Source organism: Diceros bicornis, chromosome 35, assembly GCF_020826845.1.
Source record: "Diceros bicornis minor isolate mBicDic1 chromosome 35, mDicBic1.mat.cur, whole genome shotgun sequence".
NCBI lineage: Eukaryota > Metazoa > Chordata > Mammalia > Perissodactyla > Rhinocerotidae > Diceros > Diceros bicornis.
The window spans coordinates 17,395,672-17,419,892 of NC_080774.1; the positions used below are offsets into that span (position 1 = coordinate 17,395,672).

The following is a 24,221-nucleotide window of genomic DNA, read 5'->3' on the forward strand; positions in this document are numbered from 1 at the left end:
AAATTTTCCAGTAGTACCATTACGAAAGTAAAAAGAAACAGGTGAAATTAATTTTTCTAATTTTTAATTAAAAATTTTAAAATTCACCCGATATATCCAAAATATTATCATTTCAACCAGAAGGCATTAGCCACATCTCGAGTGCTCAGTAGCCACATGTGGCTGGTGGCTGCTGTGCTGGGCAGCACAGTTGTGCAGCACGTCAGAAGGTGAATGCAGAAATGAAGACGTAATTCAGTGTTGGGGGGACTGGAGCACCCCATGTGGGAGCGGACAGACTGAGAAGGGGATTTGAGCTGACAGAGAGCTCAATTATCATTGTCAACCAGCCCCCTTCCTCCCTGCTGGCCTCGCCTGGCTGCGGGAGGGTTTTCTGGCCAATAGCATCTTATCCCTTCCTCTGTCGCCAAGCCTGACCCTGGTTCTGCAGACCCCTGAAAGATGCGGACCCTCTGGACATGCCCCAGCCTGGGGGGCGGCCCCTCAGCACCACCCCGCCTGCTCCAGGAAATGGTGTGCATCCTTTGTTTTGGGGGCTTAGGGCCACCCCGGGGGACACACAGCAGGAATTTTATCAAGGCTCTGTCTGGAGGAGGGAAGAGCTGGGTGGGGGCGTGAGGGACCAGTGCTCACCCAGGGCTGGGATTGGGGGGAGGGGAGTGAGCACTGGAGCCTGGCTTTATTTAAAATGTTGATATTTTGTTCATCCCAGGTTTTTTGCATTAATTAAAAAAATATTTTTTACTGATTCATATATCATAAAATTCAGCCTTTTAAAAAGTTCACAATTTCCGTGGTTTTTACAGTTTTGTAACACCACCTAATCAATTTTGGGACATTTTCACTGTCCCCAAAGACACCCCTGACAACCACTAACCTACTTTCTGTCTCTATGGATTTGCCTTTCTGGACATTTCATAGAAATGGACTCACAATATGTGACCTTTTGTGTCTGGCTTATTTCCCTTAGCATAAGGTCTTCCAGGTTCATCCACATTGTAGCACGGATCAGCACTGCATTCCTTTTTATGGCCGAATAATATACCACTGCATGGATAGACCACATTTTATTTATCCATTCATCTGTTCATGGATATTTACGTTGTTTCTACTTTTTGGCTATTGTGAATAATGCTGCTGTGAACATTCACGTGAGAATTTCTATGTGGGCATGTGGTTTTTTTTTTTTGTGTGTGAAGAAGATCAGCCCTGAGCTAACATCCATGCCAATCCTCCTCTTTTTGCTGAGGAAGACCAGCCCTGAGCTAACATCCATGCCAATCCTCCTCTTTTTGCTGAGGAAGACTGGCCCTGAGCTAACATCTATTGCCAATTCTCCTCCTTTTTTTTCCCTTTTTTCTCCCCAAGGCCCCAGTAGACAGTTGTATGTCATAGTTGCACATCCTTCTAGTTGCTGTATGTGGGACGCCGCCTCAGCATGGCCGGAGAAGCGGTGCGTCGGTGCACGCCCGGGATCCGAACCTGGGCCGCCAGCAGCGGAGTGCACGCATTTAACCGCTAAGCCATGGGGCCGGCCCCAGTGGGCATATGTTTTTAATTCTTTTGGATTTTGCATTCATTTTGATTTTTAATATGTTGGATAAAAATATTATTTTTCTTGAATACTGAGTTTTTGGGCGCCCCCTTAAAATTCGTGTCTGACTGGCCTACCCTGTTCCCACCCTGTGTCTTGCCCCTTGCTGGCTGGGTGACTTTGGGCAAGTTGCTTACCATCTCAGAGCCTCGGTTTCCTCTTCTGTGAAATGGGTATAGTCCCCATACCTGCTCACAGCTGGGAGGGGGACACAGTGAGGTCATGACGCACGTTATAGACCAGCACATCCCTGGCACACAGTAGACTTGTGCCAGTCGACAGTCTTTCCTACGGGGAGGCCTGGCGTTGGGCCTGATGGGAGGTGGCAACATAGATGTGACCTAGCCTTGCCCTTGAGGAGAGCTGGCCCACCTGCCTGGAACACTTGCTGCTTCTGTTCCCAGGGGAAACGTGCTGTTTCTGCTCTCCTGCCTCAGCCTGACCCCCTACAAGGTCCCTGGGGATGAGATCTGATGCTGCTCACCCCAGGGCCTCCTGGGCTCCCAGCACCTTCCACCTCAGCTGCCCTGGGCCCCCACCGCCGCCTCCCCCACCCTCGCTCTGCCCACTCCCACTGCAGGCCGCGGCTCCCGGCCCTCTGCGCTGCCATGAGGCCCGCACTTTGCAGGGCTGAAGTCCAAAGTCCAGGCCCTTCGCTAAGCACACGGATGAATATGAACCTTGGAGAATTTCCCCAGCTCCAATGTAAACAGAGCGGGCAGGGGCCCTGATTCACTGGCCGCTGGGGCCAGGGTTGGGGGTTGGGGGTGCCCACAGGGCTTGGCTAGTGGGGTTTGGGGGGGTCGTGGGTGCAAGGAGCCTGGTCTGTGCCTGCCTGCTGGCCGGCGGGCAAGGAGACAGCCCACGCGGGGGAGGCGGCCAGCTCGGTGGCCCCGGGCCGCGTGGTCCAGCGGCAGAGGAGCCATGGTTTCTAAGCTGAGCCAGCTGCAGACGGAGCTCCTGGCGGCCCTGCTCGAGTCGGGCCTGAGCAAGGAGGCGCTGATCCAGGCCTTGGGGGAGCCGGGGCCCTACCTTCTGGCTGGGGATGGCCCCCTGGACAAGGGGGAGTCCTGTGGCGGCGGCGCCGGCGGCGGCCGAGGGGAGCTGGCCGAGCTGCCCAATGGGCTGGGGGAAACGAGGGGCTCCGAGGACGAGACGGACGACGATGGGGAAGACTTCACGCCGCCCATCCTCAAAGAGCTGGAGAACCTCAGCCCCGAGGAGGCGGCCCACCAGAAAGCCGTGGTGGAGACCCTGCTGCAGTAAGGCCCCTTCCCTGTGCCCGGCTCCCCAGGGGCCCACCCGCTGCTCCTGGCCGGGCCTTCTGAGGCCAGAGTTCCACGAGTGTGGCCTCGAGCCTAGTTGTCAGGAAGGGGACAGGGCCCAGGAGAGCTTGCGTGGGTGGGGGGTCCTTGCTTGAGGTTGGAGCCTCCAGGCCCGACCTGGCCTCTGCAGAGTCTGAGTCCCCACGAGCCGCGGCTTTCAGCCCAGTGCCTGGGAAGTGGGGACATGCCCCAGGGGAGCTCCGAGACGGGGAAAAGAGGGAGAATCCACATTCAAGTGCCTGGAGAACCGGGGTGGGGGGTGGAATTTTTAGCTACCACGGCCATTTCCACTCCCGAAACCCTAACTGCCCTGCTAAGCGACAGGATGCACCGCTGGGGAGGAGGGGCTGAGGCTGGGGTTTTGGGGACTCCCCAACCACCCGGCGACTCAAGCATTCAGCCAGGAAAGCCCAGATCTTTCTTACCTGAGGGAGATGGAGCCTTGGGGTGGGGGCTGCTCCTCTTTCCTGCACAGCCTCAGGCGCCATTAGAGTCCTCCCCGTTCTGTACCCCCATCCATTGGCTGGCTCCCCATCTCCCAGAGAACTGGGTGGGTCTGAGCCAGATGCTTCCCCTCTCCTCAGCAGAGCTAACCTGGTTACTAATTACCCGCAAGCTTTATTATTTCTCTTTTGTTTTATAAATTTATAAACAGCAAAAGGCTCTGATAAGGCCTGTGATCATTAACTTGGAGGGATGGTGGCCTGGGGAGCCCTGGGCCAACCAACCTCCCACTCAGTGGGGGTGGGGGATGGGGAGTGTGGGGGTGGAGGGAGGGGGGCCTGGGGGCTCAGGGACCGCCCCTCCCCAAAGGCTCCCTAACCTCCATCCTAACAGCGGGACGCTGTGCTGAAGTTTCACATGTATCATTTTGGATAATGTTGAGGTGAACCCTGGGAGGAAGCTATGGATAACTCTGCTTCGCAGACGAGGAAACTGAGGCCCGGAGAGGGGAAGCAGCTTGACTAAGGCCACCCAGCTGGGACTTCACACCCACTCTGCTTGGTGCTCTCAGTTGCCATGACTGGGGGCCAGGGACCGGCCGGGGGTGGCTGGGGGAGCTGTCTGAGGAAGAGGCCTCTCCAGGGGACCACGTCTTTTCTGTCCAAGGTCCTGATCCCAGCTTGGGGTGGGGGAGGGCTGGATCCCGCCTCAGGGAGCCCTCAGGGTCTGCCAGGCCTCGTGAGGGCCCGGGCAGCGGGCAGGGGAGCAGCCAGGGCCCCCTGACTTGGCAGGAAGAGGAGGGCAAAGGGCCCCGCTGGGCTGCAGGGGAGGGGCAAAGAGTCAGGCATCGCCAGACCTGGGACGAGGGCCACCGGGACAGGGTGGGGCTGGGCCAGACTGGCTCCGGGCCCTAGCCGGGATTGGGGGCTCTTGAGTGGGAGCGGAGGCAGAGGGTCCAAGGGCCTTTCTTACCTGGCGGGGTGGGGCCTCTTGATCAGCAGCCCCTGTGGTGGGATGGTGGGTGAGGGGGGAGGCTGGATCCACAGCGCTTGAGGGGGGAGCAGAGGTCAGAGTGCTCCCTGGGGACCAGCAGAGACCTGGAACCTGAGGGAGAGAGGGGAGGCAGGGAGGAAGAGAGAGGATGTCGGGCGAGATGGAGAGAGAGGCCTGGAGTGGCAGAGCTGAGCAGAGCAGCGGGAGGGGAGAGGGGCTCGCACCCAGCTGGGAGAAGGGGCTCGGGAGAGACTGAGGCGCCCCAAGCTGAGAGGAGGCTGGAGTGCTTCCCGCCCGCCCCGATTGGGTTTTCTTTAATGCTAACAGCATGCTATTTACTTTCCATTTAAATTTGAGATGTTGCTATAAATTATCAACCAGCTCCTTGTTCCTGCGGAGTTTATAACTAACTACCTGGGTTACTTATTGTTCAGGTAACAAAAGGGATCTGAGAACGCCTCGAGGGAGAAAAGTGGGGCCTCTAGCCTCGGGGCACCAGAAGGAGAGGGGTGGAGGACCCTCGATGAAGGCCTGGGCACTGAGGAAGGTTAAGGCTGGAAGGGATGATGCAGAGGCAGGACTGCCAGTGGAAGCCATTTCTCTGCAGAAAGTGTCTGGGAAGAGGCAGGGGTGGGTCTGGATTCCAGGCCTCCCCAGGGTGCCCCGTGCTTGAGGCCACAGCAGGAATCTGAGCTCTTCCCTTAGATTGCCACCCTTAGTTCACCCTGTGACCTTAGGCAAGTTTCTTCGCCACCTTCTGCCTCAGTTTCCCTACCTGGACAGTGAATAAAATTCAAATTCCCTGCCCTGGTTCCCTGACCTCGTTCTGAGGGACCTCCCTGCCTCACTCTCTTTCCATCAATTACACTGACTTTGCTGATTCCCACCTCAGGGCCTTTGCATGTGCTGTTCCTTCTGCCTGGAACCCTCTTTCCAGATCTTCCCATGGCTGATTTCTTCTCCTCCTTTTGCTCAAATGTCACCTCCTCAGGGAGGCCTTCCCCAACTACCCCATCTAAAGGTAGGCCCACCCCCGTCACTCTCTCGTCCACTACTTTCATTGACTTTCTCCTGTCCCTTATCATTATGTAGGATGATCTGATTTGTTTATCTGTTCATTTTCTATCTCCTGCTATGAAAATAGAAGTTCTTCAAGAGCAGGGCCCTTGTTCACCTCTCCTACCCCGATACCCAGCCCAGTGGCTGACACACAGCATGAATGAATGAATGACTAGGATTCTCTGAGGCCCTGGGGACATCTGCTGCTATGGTGGAAGGAACCTGTACCCCGGGCTCCTTCCTGGGAGTCCTCCTAGGGCCTCCCTGTCCCTCAGCAGCTCAAACCTCAACCCTGAGGTTCTCTGATCCTCCCCTTCAGGCACTGAGACCCAGGAGGACAGTGGCCAAGATGGGACAATCTGACATCCCTGACTGAGGCCAGCCTGCCTGGGTCGGATCCCAGCTCTGCCCTATTCTAGCTCGGGCTAGGATTTCACTTTTCTGAGCCCCTGTGTCCTCTGCAAGGTGGAGGTGATAATTAACACTTACCCACAGTATTAGCACGTAAGTGTGATAAACGGTTGCTATTATCAGTGGTCCCGTTTTACAGAGGAGCAGACTAAGGCTAGGAGGGACAAAGCGACTCGCCCAAGGTGCCTCTTACAAAGTAATAAGACCAGGACTTGGATGCGGGTCGTCCTGATCCCACAGTCTGCACGGTGCCCTTGAGATTGCATGCCCGTCCTTGATACGTTTATCTCCCCGGTTAGCCTCCCCAGTCCTTCGTGCTGTTGATTTCATCATCAACTCACTTCTGCGCAGGGCTCTAGAGCTGACGAAGGGCCTGCAAGTGCATTCAACTAGTTTTCTCCTCCTGACAACCTCTGAAATATTGCTAGCCCCACCTCACAGTTGAGGAAACTGAGGCACGGGGAGGTTAAGCAATTTCCCAGGGCCACCTGGATAGGGAGCGGCGAGCTGGGGTTCCAATGGAGATGGGAAGGCCCCACACTAAGAACTCGGCTCCCCCTCCAGATGAGGCCCTGGAGGCTGGTCTCCCAGCTCCACGCCCATGGACCCCCTGAAACCCCAGGGGCCAGTGAGCAAAAGGCTCAAACCTGCACCTCTGATTTGACTCCAGAACGGGTAGGAGGCGGGAGGAGGGGGATGTAGGCAGATTTTCCCCTCTCCTGGGCCCCCTTCCCTCTGCTGTGGGGCTGGGGGTCCCAGGACCACATCGTGGATGATGATGAGGATGATGGTGATGATGGTGATGGTGATGATGATGGTGATGATGGTGGTGATGGTGATGATGGTGGTGGTGATGGTGATGGTGGTGGTGGTGATGATGATGATGGTGATGATGATGGTGATGGTGATGGTGATGATGGTGGTGGTGGTGGTGATGATGGTGATGGTGATGATGATGGTGATGGTGATGATGATGGTGATGGTGATGATGGTGGTGGTGATGGTGATGGTGGCGGTGGTGATGATGATGGTGATGATGATGATGGTGATGATGATGGTGATGGTGATGATGTGATGGTGATGGTGATGGTGATGGTGATGGTGATGATGATGGTGGTGATGATGGTGGTGGTGATGATGGTGGTGGTGATGATGGTGGTGATGATGATGGGGTGGTGATGATGATGATGATGGTGATGATGATGGGGTGGTGATGATGATGGGGTGGTGGTGATGATGATGGTGGTGATGATGATGGTGATGATGATGGTGATGACAATATTGTTCCACTCACTGAGCAGTTACTGGGTGCCAGGCCCTGGGCTATTTTCACCCCTATTTGAAGCTCATTCATTCTCCCAATAGCACTGCAAGGCAGGCGTGGGTTTACCGCCGTGTTACAGGGAAGTTGTGGGGTTTGCACACATCAGGTGTGAGGTCGCAGTGGTGGGATTTGAACCTAGGTCGGTTTGACTCTCAAACCCACTAGAGTGGAAGCAGGAGATACCTGGAGACGTGGCCTCTGAGTTCTGAGTTGGGGAAACTGTCTTGAAAAGAATCTGGTGCTTGGAGACTGAGTGTGTGTGTGTGTGTGGTGAGGGGCGAGTGGGAGAAAGAGACAGAGCGAACAAGAGACACACACACACACACACACACATGCACACACACAGAGGCAGAGAAAGAGAAACCACGGCAGATAGACAGACACAGAGAGACACCCGGACTCAGAGGGACGGTGACAGATGGTGAATCTTTAGTCTGAGCCAGGAGAGGCCCTGCTGAGAGGCAGACTGAGCTCATTGTCTCTGGAGAAGAGAGATGGAAGGTAGGGAGGATTGCTCCCGAGGGTGACGGCTGCAGTCAAGGGAGGGGGGCGGCCATCGGGCGGCCCGGCTCCAGGATCAGATAAACATGTTTGCCACGAAGCACAAGGCTGGACTTTGTACTGCCCTTCCCTCCTCGCTCTGACTGGCACCCAGGGAGCGGGGGAGGGGGAGAGGAGAGAGGATCCTGGGAGCCCTTGAAAGCAGAAGAGAGAGGAGCTCGGGGAAAGGTCTGGGGGGCCTGGGCAAAGTGAAAGATTCTTGAGTCCCAGCCAGGTCACCTTGGAGCAGGGCTCACCTTTCTGAGCCTCAGTTTTCTCCCCTGTGAAATGGGCATACAGGTAGTACCTCCTTCCTAGGGTTATTGTAAGATTTATGTGACCAGCCTGTAGCACAGTGCCTGGCTCACGTAAACACTCAGGAAACATTCATCCTCACGGCCCACACTGTTGCACCAGTGGGACTTGGCTGTACTGACTGCTGACCATATAAATGTATGTGTCCCCACCCTCTGTCCCTCCCTGCTTGTAAGGGAACTGCTGATAAAAAAGGAGGAAGTCAGAGGGCCGAAGCTGGTGAAAGCTCCGTGCATGCCCTTGTGTCCTAGAAGAGCACTGTCGGGGGCAACGCAAGGCTGGTTCTCTGGGGAGGCAGAGAAAGGCCGGGGGAAGGCAGTGCGGGGAGCTTCAGAGCACTGGGGGGTTATTTGCTTTTAGTGTTTTACAATTCAGTTTTAAATATTACATATGCATATGTAGTGTATTATATAATATTATGCTATATTACATCATTTAAAAAGTGTAGAAAACTAACAGAGATCACTGTCTCTCTCACCTTGTCCCCAGCACCTAATTCCCCTCTTGAGGCAGCGTCGCCAATTCCTTCTGTCCTTCTGACATTTCATGGGAACACAAGCAAAGACGTAGAAATCTTCTTTTAACCCACTTTAAATTTTATGCAAATAGCAGCACAGCAAACCCCCAGACAAACTCGGTTCTGTCTGGGCGCACGCGGAGCTTCTCAGTGGGTTTTCACGGCTGCATCGTACGGAGCCACCGCAATTTAGTTATCAGCGTCCTTTCGCTGGACACTTAGGTTGTTTCCAGTCTTTTGCTGGGGCAAGCAACATGGCACGAATCACCTCCTCCAAGTGCCACTTGTCCCACATGCCAATATCGGAAGGCTCAAATTCTAGAAGCAAATTGCTGAGTCGAGGGGGTGAGAACACAGGGTCTGGAATTGTGCAGACGTGGGTTCAAATCCCAGTTCTGCCTGTTTCAGCGCTGTTGTATCAAGCTGCATTTATCTGACACACATTTGTACTATAAACAGGAGAGGATGGGGAATACAGGGTTGAGACAGAGCAGGAGAGGGACAGAGAGAAGAGTTTATATAGTACAGGCAATCTGACCCCACAGCGAGCAGAGGACAGGATATGAATGTGGATGTACCCAGGTCCCTGAGTCTCTCTAGTGAGAGACTTTCAGCCCAGAGTGGGATTCTGGGGCTCAAACACTCACGTATTTCGTACAACAAAGCCTCTGAATGCCAACCCCTAAGCCCTTCACCTGGGACTTCACCTGGTTGAAAAACCAGCCGCCTGCCCCAGTGCTGTGGGGAAGCTGGTGGGGCCACTGCCCAGGGTTCAGTGTGGATTTTCAGGAGGCGTTTTGACCCTCAGTGATTTTTGCCTGATAGGCTGGCTTAGCACTGAATCCCTCAGGTGGATGGGGCTCTGCTGGGCTGGGTATGTGACCTTGGGCAAGAGATACAATGCAAACACTCTTAGCCTCAGTGGCCCCGGTAAAGTGGGAGAATCATGTTTCTCTCCTTGTTTTCAGACTCAACTTTTTTTCCAGTAGGTCTCCCTCATCCATTCACCCTACCATCCATCCATCCAACCATCCATCTACTCATCCATCATCTACCATCTACCATCCTATTTATCCATCCATCCCTCCATCATCCATCCATCCATCCATCCATCCATCATCCATGCACCCACCCACCCACCTATCCATCCACCCTACCATCCATCCATCCACCATCTACCATCCTATTTATCCATCCATCCATCCACCTGCCCACCTACCCATCCACCCTATCATCCATCCATCCACTCATTCATCCATCCTTTCCATCCATCCGTCCACCCACCCACCTACCCATCCACTCTACCATCCATCCATCCACTCATTCATTCGTGCATTCTTCAAGGGCGTACTCTATGTCAGGGCTAATTTGGGTGCTGAGAACCACACAATTCCTGCCCTCAAGGTGTTCACAGTCTCTCACAGTGGCTATGACGTAGCTACAAATAACATTTCCAGGTAGGATGAGGGGAGGATCTTTACAGGAGGCACAAAGGTGAGGACCCTCCCCATCTGGCTTCTGCAGCTTCCAGTGGGAGTCTGTTCATGTCTACATCTGTGTCCATATGTCTGTGTGTCCATGTGTCTAAACTTTTATCTGTTCCTATGTCTGTGTGGGACTGGTTGGGGCCTGTGACCACATGTCCGCCATGTGTCTATAAGTTTCTGTCCCCACATCCATGTGTCTGCATCCCGTGTCCTGGCATGAGTGCCCATACCTCCCTGTCCCTGAGCAAGGGGCAGGCCCCCGGGCTCCACACCCACTTTCATCTGCAATCCCCACCCCCAGGGGGGGACAGGGCTCGCAGCACCTGGGCACCCTGGCCCTGCCTGAGCAAGCCCTGTCCTTGTCCCCTCCCAGGGAGGACCCGTGGCGCGTGGCGAAGATGGTCAAGTCCTACCTGCAGCAGCACAACATCCCCCAGCGGGAGGTGGTCGACACCACCGGCCTCAACCAGTCCCACCTGTCCCAGCACCTCAACAAGGGCACCCCCATGAAGACGCAGAAGCGAGCCGCCCTGTACACTTGGTATGTCCGCAAGCAGCGAGAGGTGGCCCAGCGTAAGTAATGACCCACTGCAGCCCCGTCTTCCCTGGCGGGGCTCGGGGCTCTGCGGCCAGAGGGTGGGGGCTGGAAGCTTTGCCACCCCATTACTCGGATGGGCAGACTGAGAGGAAGTCAGCGGGATTCAGCCAGCATTTATTATCTTTGATGCCCCAGGCACTCTGGAGGGGAGGGCTGGTCCTGGGCATCCAGAGATGGACGAACTGGGCCCCTGCCTTCCAAGAGCTCTCTGTGTAGAGGGGGAGCAGGAGAAAAAATCATTAGGATACAATGAGACGTGCATGATAATGTGATAACAACAACAACAAGAGCTAGTGTTTGTGGAGCACTCACTGTGTGCAGGCCCAGTGCAGCGTACTACATAAAGTCTTTCAAAGTGTTGAGCTGGCGGCAGAGGAGAGAGTGATCTACTCTTCCTCAGGGAGACAAGGGCATCTGGAAGGATCACACTAGAAGAACGTATGACCTTTTGACTAAGTCTTAAAGTGTGAGTCAAATTTTGACCCACGGAGATGCAGGGAAGGGTGTTTCAGGCAGAAAGAACAGCATGAGTAAAGGCTGAGAGGCGAGGTGGACGCTCAGGGAATCCTCCACTGCAGACCCGGGAAGACCTGGAAACCCACTATTATTTGGGGAATGGTGGGTTTCCTTACTCAGGCCTCGCACCCCACAAAATCCCAAGGGCACGTTCACACTTTTGAGCCTATGTATAAAAATTTTTTTGCTATTTCTTTTATGAATTATCCAGGTTTAAAAAACAGCAATATATACTTAGTTAAAAAAAATAGAAGAAAATAAAGATTTTACAATAAAACTTAGGTGTCCTTCTCCTAAAGCAGCCACTTGGTATTCCCAATCACGTATGAATCCTTTCAGAGATATTTTATGCATGTACTAGCAATATATAATATATATATTTTCCCTTGCTTTTGGAAGGGCTGCTAGCTATTCTGTTATTCGGAGGCACCGTTATTTGTTTAACTGGCCCCCTACTGAAGCACTTCTAGGCTTTTTCCAATCTTCTGTTATAACCAGCTGCTTCAAAGGACATCCTTCTCTGGATATGTTTGTGCTCACATGAGGGTGTGTGTATAGGATCAATTCCTAGAAGTGGAATTCTGGGTCACACAGTAGCTGCTTTAAAATCTTTGATAGATCTTCCCATCTTTGTTCCCACTACAAAGATGTGGTGACAATTTACACTCCCACTAACAGTAAAAATCACTGTTGAAAAAAAATAATGCACGCAATAGACATCTCTAATCCTGACTCCACACCTAGTCCTCACCCCAATGATGGAGATGTTCACTTCCTACTGGACTGAAATACACTCTTGGAAAAAACTTACAAAAAAAGTTCACTTCTGTACTGATTTAATTTGTATGAGAACATTAAAGATTTATTTTGAAAATCTGTTGGAACTAGGTTTAGTTTCTGAGGGGACTGTCTCCTCCCCAAACCATCACTGGAAGATTGTATAATATTAAATGAAATGCATATGTATTATTGAGAGAACTGTAAGGAATGTCATCAAGGATTTCAGCCTAGAGCTGGGAATACAGAAGCAAACTGTGGCCCAAAGAGCCTTCCCCCGAGAATTTTTAACTTTACAGGAGACATTGGAGAAGTTGAGATGCAGAGCATTCAAGATATGACTGAAGTATTAGCACTGTTTGGTAACAAGGGACAGAACTCCAACTCAGACTGATATAAGCAAAAAAGGGAACTTACTGGCTCATGGATATGAAGAGTCCATGGCTGTTTCAGGTATAGCTGGATCCAGCATCTCTTGGCTCTATTTTCTTCTATGTTGGCTTCATTCTCAGACAAGCTCTCCTCACATAGGCAAAGACAGCCCTGGGAGCTCTGGGCTGCCATCCTGCCAGCTTAGCAACCTCAGAGGGAAAAGTGCACCTCTTTTTAGCTATTTCTGGCTGAATGACTCTTTTTTTTTAAATAATGTAAACTTTTAAATGATGTATAACATATCAAAAGTGCACAAATCCTAAGGATACAGCTCAGTGGATTTTCACAAATTACCAGCTGCCCAGAAGCCCCCCTCCCACTGGCAAGAATAATCACTATCCTGACTTCTAGCCCCGTAGGCTAATTATGGCTGTTTTTGAAGTTTATATAAATTGAATCATACAGTCATACAGTGCCTTCTTGCATTTAACACTATGTTTGTGTGATTCATCTGTGTGGTTCCATGTCATTGTAGACTGGCCATTCTCATTGCTGTATGTGAATATTCCATTGTGCGAATACAATGTATGTATGCTTTCTTCTTTGATGGACGTTTGGATTGCTTCTGAGTTTTTGCTATTGCCAACAGTGCTGCTGTGAACATTTCAGTATGTGTCTTTCACTCGATGTGTATATACATTTCTGTTGGGTGTGAATCACTGAATCAAAGAATAGACATAAGTTCGGCTTTAGTAGGTGCTGCCAAATAGTCATCAATTTGCACTCCCACCAGCAGTGCTGGAGCATTCCAGGTGCTCTGCTTCTTTGTCAGCACTTGATAATGTCAGTCATTTTTATTTTAGCCATGGTGGATGTGTGGCGCTATTGCATTGTGGTTCTAATTTTTATTTCCTTGATGACTCCTTATGTTGAGCATCTTTTCGTATGGTTACTGGACATTTGGAAACCCTCTTTAAGAAGTGCCTATGCAAGAAGGTCACCCATTTTTCTTTCGGATTGTCTGCTTTTTTCTTATTGATTTGTAGGAGTTTTAAAAAATATACCCTGACTATAAGTCCTTTTTCAAATATATGTACTGTAAATATATTTTCCCACACTGTGGATTGCCTTATACATTCTAAATGATGTCTTCTTTTTTATGGTTTTATATTCTTTGGTGAAATTATGTCTTGTTTTTCAGTTATCTTATTGTGGTCATATTGGTTTATAACATTGTATAATTTCAGGTGTACATTATTATATCTCAGTTTCTGTATAGACTGCATCTTGCTCACCACCAATAGTCTGGTTTTTATCTGTCACCATATATATGTGCCCCTTTACCCCTTTCACCTAACCCCAACTCCCTTCCTCTCTGGTAACTACTAATCTGTTCTCTTTATCCATGTGTTTGTTTATCTTCCACACATGAGTGAAATCATGTGGTGTTTATCTTTTTCTGTCTGGCTTATTTTGCTTAACATAATACCCTCAAGGTTAAATGATGTCTTTTGATGAACAGAAGTTCTTAATTTTTTTCCTTATGATTAGTGCTTTTTGTGTCCTATTTAAGAAATCTTTGTCTAATCCAGGGTCATGAACATATTCTCCTATATTTTGTTCTAATAGCTTTGTTTTACTTTCCACATTTAGGGCTGCAGTCCAGCTGAAATTGATTTTTGTGTATGGCATGAAGTAAAGAGTCAGGATTCTTTTTTTTTTTTTTTTGGTGAGGAAGATTGGCCCTGAGTTAACATCTGTTGCCTTTCTTCCCCTTTTTCTTGAGGTAGATTGTCCCTGAGCTAACAGCTGTGCCCATCTTCCTCTATTTTGTATATGGGAGGCCACCACAGCATGGCTTGATGAGCTGTGTGTAGCTCTGCACCTGGGATCTGAACCTGCGTACCCCAGGCCGCTGAGTGTAAACTTAACCACTACGCCACTGGGCTGCCCCCTACCCCACCTTTTTTACAAGTTGCTTTGGCCTCAGTTTACAGATGGAGATACTAGTGCCCAGATTCATTTCTTCTCTTGTGTTAATTGACTACCAAACACCATTTATTGAAAGATGATCCATGAACCAATCACAGTGGCCAGGGGTATGTGGTGTTCTTGTTGGCCACAGAGAGGTCGCCCCACCTTAACCAGATGGGCTGAGAAGAGGGGAGAGGGACCCCCAAGGAGAATCAGTGTGCTGTTTCCGAAGGAGGAAAGGATGCTATGCAGGCAAAGCAGGTACCTACCGCTGGGGAGTTCTCGGAGAATGAACAGACGTTTGACTGAATGAGTGGGGCCCTAGTCGAGAAGGAGCAGGTGTGATAAACACTCCCCACTTGTGAGAGGCAGTGCGGTACAGTGGCTAAGTGCAGGGTTCTGGAGCCACACTGCCTGGGTTCAAATCCTGGCTCTGCCACTTGTCAGCTGTGTGGCCTTGGGAAAGTTGTTTACCCTTCTTGTGACTGTTTCCCCATCTATATAATGGAGATAAAATACCATCTACCTTGTGGAGCTGCCCTGAAGGTGAAATTTGTAGAAATGCCTGGCATTTAGGAAGCAAAAGCATCAGGTGCTGTTGTTATATGTAATTTTCCTGCCAAGTGTTCTCTGAACTCCTCCTGTCCAATCCCCAATGGGGTAAGTAATCTCCTTTGCATGTTTGGCAATTAAAAAAATAAACTTTTGGGCCGGCCCCGTGGCTTAGCGGTTAAGTGCGTGCTCCACTACTGGTAGCCCAGGTTCGGATCCCGGGCGCGCACCGATGCACCGCTTCTCCGGCCATGCTGAGGCTGTGTCCCACATACAGCAACTAGAAGGATGTGCAACTATGACATACAACTATCTACTGGGGCTTTTTGGGGGGGGTGGAAAGGAGGAGGATTGGCAATAGATGTTAGCTCAGAGCCGGTCTTCCTCAGCAAAAAAAGGGGAGGATTAGCACAGATGTTAGCTCAGGGCTGATCTTTCTCACACACACACAAAATAAATAAATTAAAAAAAATAAAAAAATAAACTCTTAACTTTAGAATAAATCTAGGTTTTCAGGACTACTGGGCAGATAGTACAGAGAATTCCCATATACCCCAGACCTAGTTTTCCCTATTATTAATATTAGTATGGTACCCCCATTGATACACTACTGTTACTAAGTAAAGTCCATACTTTATTCAGATTTCCTCAGTTTTCCCCTAATGGCCTTTTCTGGTCCAGGATCCCATCCAGTTGTAGACATATTACATTTAATTGTCATGCCTCCTTAGGATCTTCTTGGTTGTGACAGTTTCTCAGATTTTCCTTATTTTTCATGACATTGACAGGGTAATTTTTTTAAGCTGAAATATTTTAGTTTTTTGGGCCAAGTCATAATGTCCTGTACTCCAGATCTTGGGACAGTCCTCTGCCAGGCAAGATGGCCAACGGAGGGTCAGTGTGAGTGGGTACTCAAGCCACAGCTGCTGAGAATGATGGAATCTGAGCCAAGTGGGCTTCTAGTGGCTTCTAGGTTTGGCTTTTGATGGGTCTAACCCCACCTCTCCCTGGAGCACTGGCATCTGCTTCTGCCTCTTGGCACTCAGATGGTAAGGACACTCCCGCTGCTGTGCCCCTGACTCAGAATCTTCCTTCTGTTCTGGCACTTGTCTGTCCCATACCCTAGGTGGCCTGCTCAGAGATAATCTGATAGACTAGTTTCCATAAAAGTGGAACCAGCTGACCAGGGCTAGCTGGGTCTCGTCTCTCCTGGCTAACACTTACACTTTAAGCTTGATTTCCAAGTCTGGAATGTTGAAAATAGCTCTGAATCTACTCAGGAGATATGGTTCAAGTTTCTGCTCTACTATGTGACCCTGGAAAAATATTTAACCTCTCTGAACCTCAGCTTCCTCATCTGTAAAAGGGGATGACATATGTGTCAAATGTGAACAAATGCTGATGCTTACCTGGAGCCTTGTATTGAGAAGGATTGTCAGTTTATATCTTGGCTCAGTAGAAAAGTGTGCAGGGGTTGATTAGTGATGTCTGCCTTGGACACAGGTTAAGAAAGGGGTGGCACGTGTGCTGTGTGTTTGTCATTACTGGATTAGATGATTTTGAAGTTCTAGCTGTAAGCTCCTCTGGCTCAGCACCCTGGGAATGAGGAAGAATCAGGGGCATGGTCAGGTGAACTGATGTGGGAAGGTGGGAGTGGCTGAGGCCCTGCTCATGGTTCTCTGTGCCTACAGAGTTCACCCACGCAGGGCAAGGGGGGCTGATTGAAGAGCCCACGGGCGATGAGCTACCAACCAAGAAGGGGCGGAGAAACCGTTTCAAATGGGGCCCAGCATCCCAGCAGATCCTGTTCCAGGCCTACGAGAGGCAGAAGAACCCCAGCAAGGAGGAGCGAGAGGCGTTGGTGGAAGAGTGCAATCGGTAGATCAGCTGGCGGTGGCAGGGCTGGTTTGGTCTGGGGTTGGGCCAGGCTGGGGAAGGGGAGGGTGGCTCTGGGTCCTGAGGGAGGCTCCTCAGTCCTTGAGAGCTCCTGCTGTTGGCCCAGGAGTTCTCAACTCCTGCTCAGGGTCTGGAACCCAGCTCCATTCCTGGCACCCACGCCCCACCGACCCAAGCAACCCTTGAGTGGCTGCTCATCTCTTTCATCCTCACTACAACCCTATGACTATTTTGCTCACTTTGTGACTGGAGAGACTAAGAGAGGCTAAGTCACCCACTCAAGGTCACACAGCAGAACTGGGATTGGAACCCAGGTCTGCCTCCTCAAACACTCAGGTGGAGCCCGACTTCTCAGAACCCTCCCCGCAGCCCCCGGAGAGGGTTCCACTGTGCCTGGCCTGGAGGCTCACGAGTGGCCATTTCTGCAGGGCGGAGTGCATCCAGAGGGGGGTGTCACCATCGCAGGCACAAGGCCTGGGCTCCAACCTTGTCACGGAGGTGCGTGTCTACAACTGGTTTGCCAATCGACGCAAGGAAGAAGCCTTTCGGCACAAGCTGGCCATGGATACATACAGCGGGCCGCCACCGGGCCCAGGCCCGGGCCCTGCACTGCCCGCCCACAGCTCCCCTGGCCTGCCCCCATCTGCCCTCTCCCCCAGTAAGGTCCACGGTGAGTGCTTTGTGGGCAAGGGGATTGGGACCATGGGTAGAGGGGATATGGAGGTAGGTGGGAGAGTTAGGGAGCACCACCCCAGTGGTAGCAGCCACTCAAACTCTTAGTACTTCAGTTTGGTTCTGCTCCACTCTGTTTACACTACTCTATGCACTCCACTGACCACTCCACTCCATCCACTCCAACCTAGCTTGATTTGGGTTACTTCAATTCAATCCATTCATCTCAGATCAAATAAATTCTATTCATTTCAGTTCAACTAAATTCAATTCAATTCTGTTCAACTCACTATAATCCAATTTAGTTCACTTAAACTTGGTACAGTTTAATCCAATCCAATTTCCAATTGATTCAGTTTAACTAAATGTAATTCAAGAAAATTCAGTTAATTTTGTATAGCTCAGTTCAATTCAATCCAATTCAATTTGGTTCAATTTATTTCAACTCAATCAAGCTCAATTCATTTCAGGTTCAATTCAACTAGATTTAGTTTCATTTAACTAATTTCATTTCATTCTATTCAACTCAGATCACTGCAGTCTAATTTCATTAGCCTCAATTCAGTTCACTTCAGTTGTCTTTTATTGAGTATCTACTGCATGCCAGGTGTAGCACTAGGCAGTGGGGGTAGCGGGGTGGGGCATGGAGCTAATAAAATACAGCCCTTGTGTTCAGGCAGTTGGAAGCAGCCAGGACAAGGTCTGGCAGGAGGTGGACACTCAAGCAAAGTTTGCTGGCTGCATAAAGAAAGATGGAGTGAGCAGCCTAAGCACACTGATGCAGTTTGGGGTGATGGGGGCCATGGTGTTGAGGCTGGACACTGCTCCCACTCCAGGTGTGCGCTATGGACAGCCTGCAACCAGTGAGGGGGCGGAAGTGCCCTCAAGCAGTGGTGGTCCCTTGGTGACAGTGTCTGCACCCCTGCACCAAGTGTCCCCCACAGGCCTGGAGCCCAGTCACAGCCTGCTGAGTACTGAAGCCAAGCTGGTGAGTGTTCCCACCTGGGTGGGGAAGACCCTTCCAACCCCATCTTCCCTTGGCTGGGAGATTCTGGAGCAGTCCCCAGGGAGACAGTGTGGGGGGTCCCCCCACCCTGACTCAGCTTGGCTTCTCCTCCAAGGTCTCAGCAGCTGGGGGCCCTCTGCCCCCGGTCAGCACCCTGACAGCACTGCACAGCCTGGAGCAGACATCCCCAGGCCTCAACCAGCAGCCCCAGAACCTCATCATGGCCTCGCTGCCTGGGGTCATGGCCATTGGGCCTGGTGAGCCTGCCTCCCTGGGCCCCACGTTCACCAACACAGGCACCTCCACCCTGGTCATTGGTAAGCTGGTGGGGATGGGGGGGCATGTGTGTGTGGGCACTCATGGGGCTCCCATAGAATCTAGGAGCTGGAAGAGCCTCTGGGACTCATTCATTCATTCATGTATTTATTGAGCGCCTACTCTGTGCCAGGCTCTATGCTACTTTAGTGATATACAAGTGAACCAAACAGACCAAAATCTCAGTGACCCAAGTGGGGAGGCAGACGATGAACATAATACGTACATTTTATAGTGCCTTAGAAGGTAAAATGTCTGTGGGAAAAACAGAGCTGGGGAAGGGGGATTGAAGTTTTCTAGTTTTTTATTTTTACAGCCCAGAAAGACTTTATTGGCAGCGACTACTATGCAGAAGCTCAATATGTGAGACAGATAGGGAGCTGCTGGGAGAGGGGAACAGAGTTAAGCCCCAGGGCCTTTGCACTGCTGTGGAACCCCAGGGCTCCAGGGAACCTAGTTTGACATACCCCTTGCCCATATATGAGCTAGAGGCTCAGAGAGGGGGAGTGACTTGCCAAGGCCATGTAAGTTAGTGACAGGTCCTAGTGCAAAGGTGTTTCCTGTCTGCCTCGCCCCCTCCCCTAACCCACTGGCTGGGGTGGGGGGGAGGGATGGTGCCTCCAGGGGGTCTGCGCTGGGCCTGGGGAGGCAGTGGAGTGGTAGAAGCCCTGGCTCACTCCTGCCCCTCCCACTGCAGGCCTGGCCTCCACGCAGGCGCAGAGCGTGCCAGTCATCAACAGCATGGGTAGCAGCCTGACGACCCTGCAACCGGTCCAGTTCTCCCAGCCGCTGCACCCTTCCTACCAGCAGCCACTCATGCCCCCTGTGCAGAGCCATGTGGCCCAGAGCCCCTTCATGGCCACCATGGCCCAGCTGCAGAGCCCCCACGGTGAGGGCCCAGCCCACGGTGGGGGAGGCAGTGGGAGAGGCTGGCTGTGGAGGAGCACAGGGGAGGGGTGGCTCAGCTGATGCTGTGGCTCTGTGTGCGTCTGGAACAAACGTGAGTGCTTCTGCGACGGCGGGGGTCTGCGGGTGCTCAGATGAGCGTCTGTGGCTGGAATATGCTTCAGCGTGTGAACACGTGTGGCCGTGTGTGTGTGCACGTTTGTATGAGTGGATACACATCGGAGTGTTTATCCGTGTTTGCACGTGCACACTCACGTGTGGGAGTACTGGTCACAGTCCTTTCTCTGAAACCCTTGGCCATACGTATCTCAGGATTCACTATTTTCAGTTTAGAAAGGTGATGTGGTGGATGGACCATATATTACATAACACTCCCAGCAGGGTGTGGGGCAACACCCTGTCATCAAAGCACCACGACCGCTACAGGAAAAGGCAGAATTCCATGAAGTAGGTTCACAGAGACTGACCTCACCTCACATCAGGTTCAGGTTAGATTTTGCCACCATATGAGCTCTAGTGCCAACCTTACGAAAAGCTCTCGGTTTTCAGACCTTTTTGGAATTTGGAACTGGGGCTAAGGGATTGTGGACCTGTATCTCTGTGTGTGTGTAACTGCTTCAGTGCACATATTATGTGTGTATGTGCATGGTTACGGATTTATCCGAGTCAATGTGAGAATATGTGCTCTGTGGGGTTTTCTGCGGTGTCTGTGCGTGTGTGGGAGTGGGGGCTGTAGGTGGAACTCTGAGTTACATTTCGGAGAGGAGTCCTGGAGGTGGGGATATGCTGCCCTCCGCCCTGCCCACCCCTAACGGGGGGCACCGGCCCTTCCCTCCGAGGCCTGTACTTAGCACAACAGCACCTGTGCCTCCTCTGCCCTTTCACATCTGTCGTCTCCAGGTGACAGGAAGAGCTGGGTTTGGGTTCCCGGCCTCCCCCAGGCTTCTCTCCACCAAGCCACGCTGAGCAGGCCCCTGTAGTTGGGGAGAGGGTGCAACTCCTCTGTCTGGAGCTCCCAGTTTTGGAAATCAGCCCTGAGTCCCCAGCCACTGCCCCACGCCCCACATCTCCCAGAGCACCCAGCCCTGAGGCCCTCCTGGGAGGGGTCCAGCCTGGCCCACAGTGCCATGTCTGTATCCTCTTTCTCCTCCCTCCTGGCCAGCCCTCTACAGCCACAAGCCGGAGGTGGCCCAGTACACCCACACGGGCCTGCTTCCGCAGACCATGCTCATCACTGACACCAGCAACCTGAGCGCCCTGGCCAGCCTCACGCCCACCAAGCAGGTAAGGCCCAGGCCTGCCCTGACCCCTTCCTCGGGCCCTCCCCAGAGCACAGCCCGGGGGCTCAGGAGGCTGCTGTTTCCCCAGGTCTTCACCTCAGACGCTGAGGCCTCCAGCGAGTCCGGGCTTCATACGCCGGCGTCGCAGGCCACCACCATCCACATCCCCAGCCAGGACCCTGCTGGCATCCAGCACCTGCAGCCTGCCCATCGGCTCAGCACCAGCCCCACTGGTGAGCGGCCTTTCCCTGCTCCCTCCTTGCGGTGCCCAGTCGGGGAGGAAGGTGTGCAGCAGCCCAGGGTCAATGGGAGGGGGCACGAGGCCGGCACTGGAGGGCACCCATGCTCCCCTGAACTGAGCCAAGACGGGGGTGAAACCACAGGAAAATGGGCACATCTTACAGGAACATCTCAGTGAGTCGGTGAGGAAAAAGATGAGGGAATGGGAGAGGCAGCGGGGGCTAATGAGGAGGAGGAAACAGGGCTTGCTGTGGCCGGAAGCGGCTCCTGGAGGCGGTGGTTTGCTCAGGACTTAGCATTCTTTGAATTCGTTGCCAACATTTAAAACTAGGAGCTTTCCTAAAGAAATCCAGATCTCTGGCTTCTCTTGGAAAATTGGAAGGACTTGTGTTCCCACGCAGCAACAACAGAGCGTGGGCCCTCCAGGCCCCACGTCCCATTCGGCCCATTCACCTCCATGCCCTGTGACCTGAGTCTGCGACCCACAATGTCGTGGTGAAGGGCGGGCACTCTCGAGTCAGGCTGCTGGGCTGAGGCCGGGGTGGCCACTTGCCAAGTGTGCGGCTTCGGGCAAGCTGTGCCCCCTCCTTCAGCGTCAGGTTCCTCCATCCGGCCCTGGCGGCTGCAGTGACAGCTGCTGAGGGCTCCATGGTCCAGGCTCCATGCGCACCGAGGCGCACGTCATCGTCCCTTTATAGATGAGACAGTGGGCACTCAAGGAGGGGAGGGACTTGACCTTGCCTCCGACAGCTACCAGCTCCAAACTCAAAGCCCATTCTCTTAACCATCTCAGTCAGGGTTCTCCTGAGACACAGAACCAACAGGAACATACATATATTTAAGGAATGGGCTCACATGACCGTGGGGGTGGGCTGGCAAGTCTGCAAGCTGTAGGGCAGGCCAGCAGGCTGCCAACAGAGGCAGGAGTTAATGCCGCAGTCTTGAGGCAGAATTCTTTCTTCTCTAGGAAACTTCAGCTTTTGCTCTTAAGGCCTTCAACTGATTGTATGAGGCCCACCCACATTATCGAGGGAAATCTCCTTTAAAGTCAACTTACTGTAGGTGTAAACCATGTCCACAAAATATCTTCACAGCAACACTTAGATCAGTGTTTGCCTCAATGACTGGGTACCACAGCTTAGCCAAGCTGATGCTTAAAACTAACCACACCACCCGACCAGGGCTTCTCTGTTTCTGCTAAAATGTCCTGAGGAGGCCACTCCCTGGGTGGCCCTGGAGCCTGGCTGGGGGTTCATAAGACGCAAGGGTAGAGGTCTGACTTTGGGGTTCCTGTTATCTGCTGTAATTCAGGAGGTGGCGAGTCCCCCTAGGGAGGGTGGGGTTGGGGGGTTTGGCGGGCGGCCAGCAGCCTCGTTTGCCTCTGCAGTGTCCTCCACCAGCCTGGTGTTGTACCAGAGCTCCGACTCCTCCAATGGCCACAGCCACCTGCTGCCCTCCAACCACAGCGGCATCGAGACCTTCATCTCCACGCAGATGGCCTCTTCCTCCCAGTAACCATGGCAGCCGCCTCCCAGGGGCTGGGCCCTGGAGCCTGCTTGGGGGGTGACGAGGACATTTGAGCCTGTGAAACTTTCGCTGCCACGGGGCTGCTGCCTTTCCCTGCAAAATTGTGCCTCAGTCCCCTCCCTGTTCTGCCTGCGTCAGAAAGGGAGGGTTCTGGGGCGCTCCAACCTGAGGGCTGCTTCAGTTGCACAAGAGTGGACCGCTGAGAGCTGGGAAGCAGAGCTTGTTCCTGGCAGGACGTGGGAGGGACTGTCCCTGCTGCTCAGGTAAATCCTGTCACTCGGAGCAGAAAGGGGCAGCCTTTGGACTCTGGTACCCCCAGCTGGGGCCTGTGGAGAGCCCTGGGACCCCGAAGGGAACTCTGGCAGCCACACCTCTCAGGACACAAGTTTGCGTAGCTGTGACTTGCTGAGCTCCGAGGGGCCCTAGATCAACGTGAACCGTTCTGTCACCTATGCCCCAACCAGGCCACTCCACCCTGCCCCCTTCAGCTACTCACCCACACGCCCATTTACAAACCTACCCCGTCCCCACTCACTGAAGCATCCCGAGTGGCTACTCTGTGCCAGGGCCTGGGCCTCCCATGCCCAGGCCCTGGGAGAGCTCAGGCTGACAGAGAGGGCATGCGGGGCTCTCCCAATTTCCCTCCTCTTGAACCATCCACTCTTCTCCGCCCCCCTGACCTCCAGTTTTCCGGACATTTGTTTTCCCGAGCATCATGCCTTCTTACACCAGCCTGGCATCTTGCCTCTACTGGAAAGCCCCCCTCAGGGCCGGGAAGTCGTCCTTGCTCCTGTGGGAGCTTCGTGACTCTGCGCCCAGGTTCCAGGGCAGCAGCTCCTCTGGCCTGCGGGGCCCTGCAGAGCCTTGCCTGGTTTGGGGGAGAAGCTGCTGAGCGCAGAAGACAGCAAGGCCTGAGCAGCTGCAGAGCTGAGGTGCCCAGAGCGAGGAGAGCCACCTGTGTGGACAGGACTGACGCCTGAAGCTTGGGAGCCCAGCCGGCTGTGGACGGGGACGGGTCCAGGCGGTCTGCAGCCACCCTGAGGAGCCTGAGGCCCTGAGCCACTGGGAGGGACAAGGCAGCTTGTAAACCCAGGGCACCTGTGACCTCATCTCCCTGGGGTGCTGCAGATAACCTGGCCCTCTGTGGCCACCCTCCAACCTGGGATTGGGGAAGGGGCTGGGGGCGGAACCAGCACCCCCTGCAGCTTGCAGCCAGCTCAGGGCGAGCCTGTACATTTATTTAACTTTTACTAAAGTAAATGAGGAAAATACTGGAAACTTCGTGCTTGTCCACACATGGCCCAGATGGTGTTGGGCAGGCAGAGGGAGGCTGAGGCGGGCCAGGCGCCCAAGGAGAGACGGGCTCCAGCACACACTCTCACACCGCCTCTGCCTTGCTCTGCTGAATCTCTGAGGCAGGTGATGAAGCCAGACTTGCACCTTAACCTTGAGCTTCTGCTCCCTTCTTGCAGAACACCCCTGAGGCATGAAACCCAGGCCACAGGTGCTGTGAGCGCCCTGAAGCCTGAAGCTGAGGTGTAGGCACACCTCTTGGGGTGTAGGCAGGAAGACCACCCCCTG

The 24,221-nt window shown here is 52.8% G+C and overlaps 1 protein-coding gene across 1 annotated transcript; it reads left to right on the top strand.

The window, feature by feature from the left end:
* Positions 1–2,480: 2,480 nt before the first annotated feature.
* On the top strand, positions 2,481–23,395 carry HNF1A (HNF1 homeobox A). Its single transcript, XM_058531592.1, has 10 exons — positions 2,481–2,856; positions 10,383–10,582; positions 16,490–16,676; positions 17,123–17,364; positions 18,203–18,354; positions 18,488–18,689; positions 19,385–19,576; positions 20,756–20,877; positions 20,962–21,106; positions 22,501–23,395. Exons 1-10 carry the CDS (start codon positions 2,519–2,521, stop codon positions 22,626–22,628), a joined length of 1,908 nt encoding a protein of 635 aa, XP_058387575.1. The 5' UTR covers positions 2,481–2,518; the 3' UTR covers positions 22,629–23,395.
* The last annotated feature ends 826 nt before the right edge of the window (positions 23,396–24,221 follow it).